Source organism: Falco punctatus, assembly GCF_963210335.1.
Source record: "Falco punctatus genome assembly, chromosome: 4".
NCBI classification, from domain to species: domain Eukaryota; kingdom Metazoa; phylum Chordata; class Aves; order Falconiformes; family Falconidae; genus Falco; species Falco punctatus.
In genome coordinates this window covers 39,150,937-39,164,258 of record NC_137583.1, presented here as the reverse complement: position 1 = coordinate 39,164,258, position 13,322 = coordinate 39,150,937, and the positions used below count along the sequence as shown (strand labels likewise).

The following is a 13,322-nucleotide window of genomic DNA, read 5'->3' as shown; positions in this document are numbered from 1 at the left end:
AGGAGGATAGTGTGGAAGAAGAGGTACAAAAGAGCCCCCACCAATGTCCCAGCACTGATCCCTGTCCCCTCCAGCACCAAGGTCTTGCAAAGGCGCAGGGAAAAGCCGCCCAGGCTTGATTTGTTAAGGGAGGCACCTTTCTGCACACATACTACAGACAGGTTCATGTTGCAAAGGAGCTGGGGACCCAAATTCCCAGCAGTGGAGTTGGGGATCCCCAGGAAACACGGAGATAAAGTTGCACATGCAAAATCTCTTAAACCGGCCTTGGGAGCAGGGACCAGGGTGCAGGGAGACAGGACGCTGCAGGGAGCCCAGCTGGCCTGCACGGGAGGATTTTATGATAGTGAGTGAGCAGGCAGGAGGTGGAATTTGCTGGCTGTAAACACAAACTAAAACAAGCCCGGTGGGAATAAGCAAACAAACCCAAGGGGACACACACTTCTTGGCTAGTTATTACCCCTGCAGTTGTGGTGGCCACCCTGGCACAGCAGCTCTGCATTGGTGGGGCCAAACAAGGCACCGGCTGTGGGGGAACGGGTACTGGGGGTGAGGAGAGAGCAGGATTGGACCTTGCTCTGCTGCGTCCTCCAGTGTAGCAGGGCCACCAGGACAGGGAAAAGCCAGGGAACTAGCAATGGCCACGTCCTGCCAGCAAACCACAGAAGTCAGGAACACTGCAGCTGGCACAAGGGAGAGCTGGCCTCTGCCTGGCAGCGTCCTGGCAATAACCATGCCTGAGTGCTGCCCACTGCATCCCTCAGGATGGTGCTGGCACCCAGAGCTATGGCATCTGTTGCTCAACCAGCCTCTCCATGCAAGAGTTTCTCATGACAGAAATTGCACAGAGTGAGGAATGGAGCCTGCTGACTGGCAAAGCAATGCCTGCTCTGTGTGTGCTGCCCAGAGCACATCCCAGCTGCTCCCTGCCTGCAGGGGCAGCTCAGAGATGCTCCTCAGTGCTGGGAACAAGCACCCAGGCAGTGCCCTGGTAGCAACGGGCTGATGCAAGCAGTTTGTGTGCCACCAGCAGCCCTGAACCCAGCAGAGTGAGCCTCTACACCCCCATGGCCTCACCATGCACACCAGCAGCCAACGTGGGGCTCGGCACAGGAGCAGACGGGCACAGCAAGGCTGAGTGGCTCCATCTCCTTGTGCTGTGCTAGGAACCAGTTGGAGCAAAGCAGAGCTGTGTTTGCACCATGTGGCAGGGCAAGGAGGGGAATTTGCAGAGGGACAGAAGATGAGGGTCCCTCTCCCTTCCCTCCTGCATCCTGAGTGCTAAGAGCATCCTGCCTTCCCCAGCCCAAGGAGGTGCCTAGAGGCAATGGCTCCAAAGCTGTCCCCTGAGCTTTTTTGGGGGACAGAAGCAGCCACCCGCACTGCTCGCCCGGAGCCCAGCACCATACGGGTTAAGCGGGGAAACCAAGAGGAGAGCCGTGTCCCGGCAAGCAGCAGGGCATTGGCACTGCCAGCACCGGGGCTGCCCGGGAAGCGGCCGCGGCAGGAGGTTTTTGTTCGTGCAAAACCGCCACCAGCGGGAAGGCCCCTCCCGGGCCACACAGCTCTCCGGAGCTTGGAGGAAGTGGTCGGGCCCCGGAGGGGGTTATTGTCATCTGGGAAGGCAGGGGCTTTTGCTGAAGAATCTCTCCCTCAGGGCCCTGCTCGGTGAGACCTATGTGACAGACAACGACAATAGCAGCGGCATGCCAGGGATGGGTTCAGCCCTTCCGCTCCAAACGCCAGGGCCCAGAGCGAGCGGAGCTGCAGGGCAGCACCTTCAGTGGCCGGCAGCTCCTTTCCCCCCGCCTGGCCCAGGGGATGTGGGCACTGGCACACACAAAGGCAGGATATTGCACCACTCGCCTTCTCCGGCCCTGGCAGGAGCCGCTGCCAGCAGCACGGAGGAAGGACACTGGGTGACTCGGGGCTGGAGCTGCTGCCGGCAGCAGGGCAGGGAGCCGGGCTGCCCTGCCAGCCCACGCGTGGGGACCCAGCAGCACCACAACGGGTCCCGTGGGCCGGAGGAGCAGCAGACCCCCAGCCTGCGGCATGGTAGCTGCAAGAAGCAGCGATAGCCTCACAAACCCAGGGGGTGCCACCAGGCGTGGGTTTTGCCCCTTCACCTCCAAGCTCCCTGCGACTTACTTCCCTGGTGCGTGGTGCTGCCAGCCCTGGGCCCTGCCTGCACTGTGCTGAGATAGAAGGAGAAGAAGGCCATGAAGGCAAGAGGCCCTCCCTGACATCCCCCAGAAGGATGAAAACACTGCCATGAAGTACAAGGGAGCCTGAGACCCTGGGTGCCATTGTCGTGTGGAGCAAGAGCAGCCAAGGTGGGAAGGGCCAGGGTGAGACTGAGCCAGGGCTCCTGCCCCTGGGACCCTGCAGAGCCCCAGGGGTGGTGAGGAGGCCTCAGCTCCCGTGCTACCTTCCAGCGCAGCCTTCTTTCCTGGTGAATCCTGCAAAATCCATCCAGGAAAGGTGAGCCTGGAGCCGTTCTCTGGCACAACCTGGAGAAGAGCAGCAGGAGAGAGGAGGGATCTTTTGGATGTGAGCCCACCTCCTCTGCCAGCTCTCAGGGCTCCCCACTGGTCCATTTGCACACTCACTGTCACCAAGGCCCTGTCACTATGTCCCAGACCAGGCATCCACTGAATCCTGTAAAACGCAGATCAAAAAGGAGCGGACTTCAGTTACCAGAACATAACCCTGGGAAACACGACCCCACAGAGCTCCACCAGCCTGGTGATAAGGCAGACGGGCTGGAGGGACACCCACCCTGCCACTGCCATACACATTTCTCCAGCTACCACAACCTGCCCTTTAGGGGTCTCCTTCGACACCTCTGCCAGGGAGGCAGCTACCAGCACACTCGTGTAAACAAAGAATTATGTCTGCCTGCAAACCTTCCACTCAACCAAGCAGCTCATCCAAAGTCCAGCTGCTCAGGGGTTTATTACCCAGTGAAGCAAGTTGCTTTGTCTCAGTTGTCCCCTCCCTGGTGCTGTCACTTGCTTTGTTTGTCGGGTACTCACAGAACAACAAGGTTCAGGAGCCCTGGAGACTACATGCAGTTATTCCTCAGCAGAAGGAGTGGCAAGCCCATGAACTTTGCCTCCCTAAACACTGCCCTGCTCCAAAGGGCTTGCAACCCTCTCCAAAAGCTCTGATGGGCCAGGGCCAGCCCTTCTCCCTTCAACATCAAACTGCAACGTTTCTAAAAAAGTCTGGTTCTCTCTGATTAAAATAAGCCTTCAGAGGGTTTGTTTTTCCAGCTGTATTTACACCTTGCTCACTACAGTCCTCCTCTTGCAGCTTTCCTCGTGGCGTTGTCTCACCCTTATAAAAAAGACTGGTCACCTCTTCATGCGTCCCACTGCCGCCACTGTACAGCTGTGCTCTCACTTTGATTCAGGCAGTGACATATAAAGGAAGAAAGCCCCTTGGCCCTGGTATCCTCCAAGGCCTGGACTACTTTGCATGGTTACCAAAGGAGACGTTGAAGATGGTTACCAGGTGGTCAGTTCTGGACAACACCGGGGCAACTTGCATCCCAAAAGCGGAGGTTGCAAATCCCTCAGGTCAAACGCGTGACCTGCCTGAGCTTCAGCCTTCAGCCATTAATCCTCACGGCTCAGAAATATCCGCAGCCATACACAAACACCAGCCAGGGTCAGAGGTGTTAGCGAACACACCGCTCGCGGCAGGGCTAAGCCCCCACACAAATTGCAGGAATCGCTCAGGAAAGGTGGAGGCTGGTGGCCTTTGTGGGCTTTGTGGAGCCCAGTGGTTCCCTTCGCCTCAGCCCGCTTTTCCCAGCTTTCCTACCCCCCCCCAGCCACTCAGCCGCGTGTCCATGCCTGTTTGTTTCCTGGCACTTAGCCACAGCCCCATGCCCGCTCCGGGCGCTGTGGCACGGCCCTGTGCCTGCCTGGCCACGGGCTCCCATCTCCTCTGGCAATGCCCCGCTCCCAAAGGAGCCTTTCATGGCACTGGGAGCCCCCCAGCACCTTCCAGAACCTTCCTCCACTGCCAGCTCGCCTCTTACGCCTTGGCAGCCACGCCAGCAGGGCGCAGGGCCGCACTCGGGCTAAGGGAGCGTGGACAGCAGGCCTGCAAAGGGGACGGGGTGAGCCCCCCATCTTTTATTAGCACTGCTGGAGGGCTCTAGGATGGGCCCGGGGCCTAAGGGCCGCGCCCCCCCCCTCGCCTCAGGCCGCGGGGGCTGTGAGGCAGCGGCAGCCCGGGCTTGAGGCAGCTGCGAGCCGAGGGGCCCCCGAAATGCCCCCCGGCGGAGCGCGGGGGTGGCACCGTAGGGCCTGCAGCCAGTGCAGGGGGCCAAAGGGCAGCGGCGGCCCCGCCGCGACCGTTCCCCCCCGCCCCGCCACGGCCGCTCCCCGCACGTCAACAGGAAACCGCACGCGGCCGACTGTAAACACCGCCCGCGCCCCCCCCGCGCCACCGCCCACATGACCCTCCCCGCCCCGGCCGCGGCCCGCCCCCGCCGCCCTCTCATTGGGGGCAGCGGTGTTGTTGACCATATACGGTCAGGTACTACCAAGCCGCGTGCGGCGGTTGGCCGGCGTGGCGCGTCACTCAAAGAGCGCCGAAGCCCGGCGGCCGCTCCGCAAACAAAGCGGGGGGCGCTGGGAGTTGTGGTCCGGGCGGCCCTGGGGCGGCGCTGGGGCAGCGCGCCCAGGAACTACAACTCCCAGGAGCGCCCCGCGCCGCGCCCCGCCCCGCCCCGCCCCTGGCGGCCGTCGGCGGGGCTCGCCGGGCGCCGTGAGTCAGTGCCCAGTAAACATTGGCGTGAGCCGCGCCGGCTCCGCCATGGTGGCGGCGCCGTGAGGGCGGGGGGCGGCGCGGCGGGCTGGGCGCGGCGGCGGCCGGCGGCGGGGGCCATGGACGAGCTCAAGCACCAAGTGATGATCAACCAGTTCGTGCTGGCGGCCGGCTGTGCCGCCGACCAGGCCAAGCAGCTGCTGCAGGCGGCCCACTGGCAGTTCGAGGTGAGGCCGCGGCCCCGGTACCGGCCCCGGTTGCCCGCCGAGCGTTCGGGGAGGGACCAGCCGGCGGGGTTCGCGCCGCGCCGTGAGCCTGGGGTAGGCCCGGCCTGGCCCCGGGGGGTTCCCCCCGCCCCCCCCCGCCTGTCGGCGTGGGCCGCGCTCTGCCGGGCGTGGGGGGGCCGCGGGCGGCGGGGCCGGGGGTGCTGCCGTGGGGCCCCGCGGCGGGGGGCGGGGAGGCCCCGGGGCGCGGGTGGGTGCGGAGCGCCGCTCTGCCCCACGGGTGGGCCGAGGTGCACCGAACCCTGCCCCTGCCCCCCCGGGCCTGGGCCGTTCCTCCTCGTCGCCCCCCGGGCCGGCCCTCCCGCGTGGCCGTGGGCTGCCCGACCCCACCGTGCGCACGGCCCGGCCGCGCAGGGTGCGAGGCGGCGGGGGGCGCGGGAGCTGCGGGGGGGCCCGGCCCCGGTCCCGGCCCCTGCCCCTCTCGCCGGCAGGCGGGACCCGCCGCGGCATGGGCGGGGGGCGGTGTCGCGCGTGGGGCCGGCGTGGCGGGTGGGGGGATCCCGCGGCACTTCTGGGTGCTCAGGTCCTCCAGGGACCTCCGCAGCTGAAGTGCGGGGGGACAAAGCAGCGGCTGTAGCCAGCAAAGCTTTTTCGAAATAGCATTTTTTCTTCTTTTTTTTGTTTCCCCCCTCCCCCTTCCGCAGTCCCAGCAGCTCCCCAGGCTGGAGCTGATGGATTTGACGCTAATGGCACCTTGTAATTGAAGTGTCTGTTTTGTGCTGCAGGAGGAGGGCTGAGGCAGTCCAGAGAGCTTGGAGGGTGGGTTTGCGTTAAGCCCCCTCGCCGGGGCACCCCCCACTGGGTACGCTGTGGGTGCCCTCCTAGGTGGGCACCGGGGCTCTTTCGGGAGCGTGATGGCTGTCGGATGGATGGGGCACGGAGGCAGCGCATCGCCATGCCATCTGCGTGCCGTCGCAGGATTTCCAGATGCTAAATCAGGCGGCCGAGCAGCATCCAGAGCCGAGGCGCTGGTGGCCAGGGAGCAAGCGGGTGGGTGGGTGTGCGGGGGCGTGCGGCAAGCCGAGCTGCAGTTCCCCTCCACTGTGCCCGTTTGGTACCCCGGTGTGCTGACGGGCTCACCGTTGGCGGTGAATGTGTTGCATGTGTAACGTGCTTGGGGGTTTGTTTACTAATACAGTTTGACACTGGCCCTCTGGGACTGGCGGGATCCACTTCCACTGCCTCTGCACGTGTTGTAGAAGAGCTGGGAGCAGATGACAAAAGTTTAACTTTTCTTTCAAAAGGCTTTTTGCAGAACTTTGCCACCGTTTGGCGAGTTGCACAAGTACAAACAGCCGTCTCCTGCCGGCTTGGCACTCACATGACTCAGAGGAAGCTCGGCTGTAAACAAACGCCCTGTGATGAGCAGTTACCATGTTCCCACTCACTTTTGGTGCAACGGTCAGATAATTCCCTTTGCAAAATGGCCGCTGGGCATGCCTTCTTCGGGGAGCTGAGCTGGGGAGGTGTCACCTCCCAACTCCCGCCTGCTCTCACCTCTGATGTTCTGAGGCTTTTGTTATTCTAGCGCAGTACCTGCTTGCTGACTGGCCCGCATCTGCAGTGGGTATAAATCGGTGGAGTTCAGGCAAGCTCCGTACAAGTGAAGGCAGCGTAAATCAGCAGTCTCCTCAGAATCTGAGTGCTGCTCCAGGGGCACGCTGTGAGGCAGAGCGGCCCGCTTGCACCCTGAGCACATTGCTCCTGCCTGTAAGACCACCGTGGGGAGAGGGTCTCTGCATAGTAAAGCTGAGGTGAGCCATGTGGCCTGGTGACAAGACAGCAGGAGTTGGGTTCTCCCAGCTCTGTGCCTCTGTCCTGGCCAGGATACTCCTGGCATCCATCCATCTGCCCTGCCCAGGACCTCTTCTATGTGGGCAAGTGCCCCACTTGCTGCTTGTGACGGTCAGCCAGGGAGCGGGAGCCTGGGGGGCCAGGTCAGGAGCAGGAGGCTGCTGTGTAATGCAGGCAGCTTCAGGCTGGTGGAATGCTGATGGTTTGGGACTGCTTTCGTGGGCTCCTGCTGCTTTGGGACTGCTCTGGGGCCATTGTGGCTAGTGGGGGAGGATGCTGCGGGGGCTGCAGAGAGGGTTTGCTGTGCATGGTGTCCTGCCAGCCCTGGCAGACCCGGAGTTTGTCTGGGGGAAGGAACGTGATCCAGGGCAGCAAGCAGGGTGGGAGGTCAGGAAACCACTGGGGATACAGCTGCTTTAATTGCAGTACGAGCTCACCAGAGCCTGTACCATACTCAGGGGCTTGACAAGGAAGCTGTTTATTTTGCATGCCCTCCATCCCTGGGGAACGGGGCAGTTTGTGGGTAGTGTGTGGATTGCCTCTCTTATCACCGTGACTCCCCTCCTGTTTTGGAGGGACCCAGGGCAGGCTTTCTAGGGACCCAGGGCAGGCTTTCTCGTGGCGTGCCCAGTGTAGTTTGCAGCTCTTGCAGCTCTGCTGTGCTTCCAGGGACAGCTGCGGTGAGTGCCAGCGGGAACGGCCGTGCCAGCCCAGCCCTCCAGCAGCTGGAGCGGTGCCATGGCTGATCGGAGGGGGAGCTTTACAGGCTGAAGCAAGCAACTTGGAGTGTCTGTGAGTGAAGGCTGGCACTCGACCCCCAGGGCCACAGGTGCTGGCTTTTTGGGAGAAGCCAGAGAAGGCAGCAGGTACCTGCACCGTGGCTGGAACCCAGCAGGCTACCGGGGAGATCTTTCAGGGTTTGCAGTGCCAAACTGAGTGCTGGATCCAGCTCCTTCCCATGGTAGAGTCTTACTCGGCTTTGTTATGCGCTGATTGCCCCTGGGGCTGCTTAGGAAGGATAAGAAGAAACCAGCTTTTAAAAAAACACCCATTCCTTCCTTTTTCCTGGTGCTAAGTGTGGTGTCTGTGCTCTGTGTAGTGAGGTTGTGTGGGGGGAACAAGAGGAGGAGCAGGTGTCTGGCTCTGCTCGCTGTGTCCATGGTTGGATTTCCACTTCCTCTTCCGATGTATTTATGTTTTATCGAGCCCCTTTCCCTTTCCTTTGTGGCTCAATGGCAGGGTGCCCCAGGGCTGATCTAGCACCCGGGGCTCCCTGCTGCAGGATCCCCTGCCCTTGCAGCAGCTGCAGCTCAGATGGAGCAGTCTCAAGTGCAGCTTGGGCAGCAATGGGCAGCAGGTCAGATGGCACCCAGGGTCCCATCTGAGCAGCTGCTGAGGGCTGGGTGTCCTGCTGCTCCCTGCTGAGCTGCTCAGCACCCAGGTCTCCTTGTATTCATCTCCCTACCTGGCTGCTGCAGCCAACCTCTGGGTCGCCGCAGGTGCCTCTTGGCACCCTGGCAGGAGTTCTGTGTGCTCCACCTCCTGCAAAGCTTCCATTTCTGCACCCCAGGGGGACTTGCAGTGGCCTGGTTGCCTCCTGAGCTTGGCCGAGCAGTGAGTGCAGGGCTGCCCTGCTCCCACTCACACCCAGAGTGACAGGTGATGGGGCTTTTGGTCCAGTGTCGGGGCTGAGCTGCGGCTTGGGCTCCTCGAGCAGAGGAGCCTTAATTGGCTTTACTGCTGCACCAGTTACCCTTGGCACTTGTGACGCTGGCTGGAGACCAGGTGGCAGCAGCTTCGGTGACATGTATGTCCCCGGCATCCGGTGCCACCGAGGGGATGGGTGCACGGGCCTCTCACTTGCCTGTATTGGGGTTGCTGCAGGTGCTGGGTCCCTTGAGAGGTGGCAGCCGTTCCCCATGGGCGGTGGGTGTTGTGAGCAGAGGGGTTGCTTCTGCCACCTTTGGGAAGGGGCAGATGGGGGCGAGGGATGCAGTGGTTTAGGCAGAGGGGCCTGCAATCGTGGAATGTGTCTGCACCCAGGTGGCAGCTTTTATCCCAATGCCAGTAGGGATCCATGGGCAGCTCAGGGGGACAGCAGAGACCTCTGCCCCTGTCTGCTGATGGCACAGTCCCAGATACAAGGCCACTTGGAAAATGCAAGCACAGAGGAGATTTAATCAGTTTATGGTATCTGGCTGTGCCCACACCTCTGGCCTGTGCTTCCTTTTTTTTTGTTTCCCCGCCCCCCCCCCCCCCCCCCTTGTTTGCTGTTAACCCCCTTTCTTATCAACAATCCCATCTGTCTGAGTGATAGGGCCTGTGGGTGTTGACATCGGACCTCACCCAGGACGAAGGATAGTGCAGCGGTGGGGTGTCACTGCCTCAGAAGTGTCTGTGTCTCCGTTGGACATTTCCTTGATGGTAGACATGTGCTAGCCTCTTCAGAGCTGGTCTCTGGGGCCTCAGACCCTATTCCTGCTGTATGGCCATTACAGAGATCCAGCAGGTCCTGCCTGCGGGTGCTGAGGGCTCTCGGATCACAGCTCTGCTGAGTGCAGGGTTCGGGCGCTGTGTTGTTGAACACAGACAAAGAAATGCAGCCATTGCAGGGAAGAGCCTCGCCAGCCCAGCTATTGCATCCTCTGAGGTTTGGGAGCTGCCAGACTCTACAGCAGCAATTGCTTCCCCCACCCAGGTCTGGATTGTTTGCAGATACCGCTCCTGGCTGCCACCTGGTCTGGCCGATAGTTCGCTGCCGAACCCCGCTGCGAGTGGCTGGCACTGGCGCTCCAGCTCCCCAGTGGTGTCAGCACAGCCCCTTTGCCTTTCCCAGGGCCTGCTAGCCTGGCTGTTTGGGACAGAATAGTTTTCCATCGGATTAGCAAGCTGAGCCGACTTGCCGTCATTCATCCTGTCCCTGGGTGTGATATAGGAGCGTGTGGCTGTGGGCACGGGGACGAGGAGTGTGTGTGGTGGTAGGGCTGTGGCTGCTGCAGTTGTGCAGGGTTTGGTACAACCTGCCTCTGCTTTTTCCAGGTTTTTCTGCCCATTTTTTTTTTTTAGCAGCTTGAGTAACCCTAATCACTGGCTTGGAGGAAGGGAGCAAAGTCTCAGGCGGTGCAGCAGCCCTCTGCCTCGCACCCCAGCCTGTAGACCTGCAAGCCAGGCTGCCCCTGGGGAGAGGGTTGAATAGGCATTGATGGGGCTTTTCCTCCAATCAGAACTGATTCCAAACCAGTTCTCTTAACATTTCTATCAAGTCTGATCTGCAGCTGAATCAAAACATTGTTTTCTAGCCCTAACTTCACTGGTTCTGCATCAGCCCAGTCCTGTGCGTCCCTAAAGCTCCCACTGCCTCTGCTCCTCCCAGACCTGGGCTGGATGTCTGCCCCCCTGGCTGGCCTGTGCTCCCAGCGTTCCCTCCTTGTGATCCCCCGTTCTCTCATGTGCCTATGTGACATATTTACCAGATTATTACTAGTCCTAACTAAGAGCTAATCAAAATTATGTCGGTCATAACCATACCCTCCCTGTGACTGAACTGGAAATGCTCCGGTGTATGGGGTGGGCAACTTGTTGCAGCCCCAACCCTGGGGATCCCCTGGTGTGAATATGGTGGCTCTGATCTTGTCCTGTTAAGGACACACATCTAATCAGTTCCTGCTGGGCTTCCCCTGCTGGGTTCGGAGCTGGTTTCTCTCCTCTCCCTGCCCGCAGCGATTGCAAAGCATCACTGTGAGTTGTGAAATGCCTGCCGGGGTCTGCTCCAGCAGTGGCCACTTCTCAGCAGTGAGCACGGTGATCCCAAATAGGTGTGATTGCTGCCTGCCCCAGTGCAAGCAGGTGGCAGGTGTAGGTCCCTGCCTGGGGACGTGGGAGCAGCTGGGTGCAGCGTGCTCTTGTGCAGCCAAGGTGGCTGCAGGCATGGGTCAGCCCCCCAGGGCCTGTTATGGATCATTTTCAGGGTCTTGCAAAGCCCTGCTATCATGTGCAGGGATGAGGTGGGTGCCCGGTTTGTGTGTGCTAGTGGTAACATCATCTTCCTTTTTTTTAATTATTTTTTCTTTTTCCCCCCAGACTGCTCTCAGTGCTTTTTTCCAAGAAACGAACATCCCCTACAGCCACCACCATCAGATGGTAAGTGCTTTCCCACCTCTCCCGTGCTCACCCAGGGCACAGCACCAGCTGGCGGGTGCTTTGGGCTGTTGCTGATGCCCAGCTCGCTGCTTCACAGCTCCAGGGGTGTAGGCAGGGAAGTCTGGCCACTCGCTGCCAGAGCTGCCTGCCAAGGAAGATTTTCCTGGAGAGCAACCAGGGGTGGCAGAGCCTGTCCTGGGCAGTGGAGCAGTGGGTCCAGCAGTGCCCTCAGAACCCTGCAGAAGGGTTGGTGCTGCTCCTTAGAGAGGGGTGGTCTGTGCTTTGGGCATGGCCAGTGGTCCAGACCAGCCCCAGAGTGGCAAGGGGAACCTGGAGCACCAGTCTGTCATAGGCTGTGTGAAGACACGTGCAGTTATGTGCATGATTCCCACCCCTCAGCCCAACTGCACACACGAGTCCTTCTGTGCTTGCTGGAGTGACTGAGCGTGCAAACCTCTGGAGCCTCGCTGGAGCATGCCTCTAGTACAGCGTGCGCAGGGTCTGGGTGTGTGTAAACACAAGAGAGCATGCACGCATGTGGCTGCTGCCTGCCTTTCCTCTCTCACAGCTGTCCCCAGACTCGGTCCCTTAACTCCTGTGTCCTCGCAGCCTATAATCTGCTTGGGCAGATGTGTCTTGGGGATTTGGTGGCTGCTGTGGCCTCATTTGACTCTCTGGGCCAGTTGGGGATTTGGAGCATGCAATAAGCGTGCAGAACAAGTGCCCGGCAGGGCCTGAGCACGCCCGGTCTCCCCTGGGGTGGGAGCTAAGTCTGAGCCTTGCCCCCGCTGAGCTGGAAAGCTGCAGACCAGGGTGGCACCAGCGGGTGATGGAGTAGAGGGGTCCCCAGCTTGGCTAGGTGCAAGAGCAGGTGCAGCAGGGTCCCATCTGGGTCCTCTGACAGGAGCTCTTGCCACAGCATTAGTCTTCAGAGCCTTAAGTAACTGCTGCTTGAGGGCAGCATCAACAGCAGAGCATGGGTCCAGGGGCTCCCTGTGCTGCAGCAGTGGGGACAGAGGGGTCTTGTACTGGGCCCTGGTGGGAGGCAGAAGGTGGAGACCCCATGCCTGACGCCATGTCTCCTCCCTGCAGATGTGCACTCCCGCCAACACGCCGGCCACGCCGCCCAACTTCCCCGACGCCCTCACCATGTTCTCCCGCCTCAAGGCCTCCGAGAGCTTCAACAGCAGTAGCCCTGTGACCTCCATGGCGACTTCCCCGCCACCTCCAGCCCCGCCGCTGCCCCAGCATGGGGCCTTCAACCCTGCCTGGCCCGCAGCTTCGCCCCCTGGCCAGCAGCAGAGCATGTGGACTCCGGCCCCCCCAGCGCAGCCCGCAGGCTGGCCAGCTGCCGTCTCCCAGCAAGCCACGGCAGAACAGAAGGCCAACGTGACCATGGAGGCAGAGAGATGAGGCCGCGGCGAAGAGCGAATGCGGCGGGGACCCCTGCGTATAAATATATATATTTCCCCCCCTCCCCCTCCCAGAAGAGGAGAGGAACTCTGCTGCCAGGGCGTCTGGCAGCCACCAAGACACATGAGCAGATAGCTGCCTTGCATGGGTTTGGTTTGAAGTAGTTTTTACTTGTCCTTGAGCTGAACAGAGCTCCCCAGAGACAGCGGGAGGCTGCGTGGGACGCGGGACCAGTGCTGGCCTCTGCCTGGGACCCCGGCGCTGCTGGGCTTTTGGGGAGGGAGCACACCCTCCTCTCTTGGGACACCGGAGTTTGCATGCGAGTGACATTTATGGAGGAGGTCCCTTTTTCACGGTCCCCTGGGCCACCCCACCAGGCAGAGTGGGTTGTGCCTGAGTGCTTCCCCCCATCCCTTGCCCCCACTCAGCCACGTAGGGGGCAGACACCCCACGCGGCTTGTTTTTTATAAGGGGTGGAAGAGAGCAAAGGCTGTTCCTGCTTGGCCACAGGTTCCACCCCGCATGTGCTGTGCTCGCTGGTGAGCAGGGCTGGGGGACGCTGGCTCCCGGGGAGGTACCTGGCCCCTCACCCAGCCCCGGGGATGGGGAGCAGGGGGTGAGTGGGGCTGGGCCAGCACACCCTCCCCTTCCCCTCCTGGGATGGGGTTTGCCCCGGGGCTGTTTGCATGACACAGTGTAACCCTAGAGACTGGGATCGTTTTTAACCCCTCTGTTCTTTTCTCCGGGCGGCTGGAAGTCTCCGGACACGCCGCAGCCGCTTGCAATACACGCTCTTCTGCTTTGAACCCGGTGTCTTTGCTTCGTTTGCAGCAGCAGCGGATGCGGGGAAGGCTGGTCTGGGCCCTGGGCTGTTTCAGGATTGCCTCTATGAGTGGCTCTGTGAGTGCC

The 13,322-nt window shown here is 61.1% G+C and overlaps 1 protein-coding gene across 1 annotated transcript; it reads left to right on the top strand.

Moving 5' to 3' along the window:
* Positions 1–4,454: 4,454 nt before the first annotated feature.
* LOC308062295 (UBA-like domain-containing protein 1) lies at positions 4,455–13,219 on the top strand. Its single transcript, XM_080383571.1, has 3 exons — positions 4,455–5,009; positions 10,941–11,000; positions 12,093–13,219. The coding sequence occupies exons 1-3, from the start codon at positions 4,470–4,472 to the stop codon at positions 12,411–12,413; spliced, it is 921 nt and encodes a 306-aa protein (XP_080239697.1). The 5' UTR covers positions 4,455–4,469; the 3' UTR covers positions 12,414–13,219.
* Positions 13,220–13,322: the final 103 nt, after the last annotated feature.

Excerpts from the sequence above, each read along its gene's own strand:
- LOC308062295 (XM_080383571.1), top strand. The coding sequence starts at position 4,470 with ATGACCCTCCCCGCCCCGGCCGCGGCCCGCCCCCGCCGCCCTCTCATT. Across the intron at positions 5,010-10,940 it reads CGGCCCACTGGCAGTTCGAG|ACTGCTCTCAGTGCTTTTTT; the intron begins GTGAGGCCGCGG and ends TTTTCCCCCCAG. Across the intron at positions 11,001-12,092 it reads ACAGCCACCACCATCAGATG|ATGTGCACTCCCGCCAACAC; the intron begins GTAAGTGCTTTC and ends TCCTCCCTGCAG.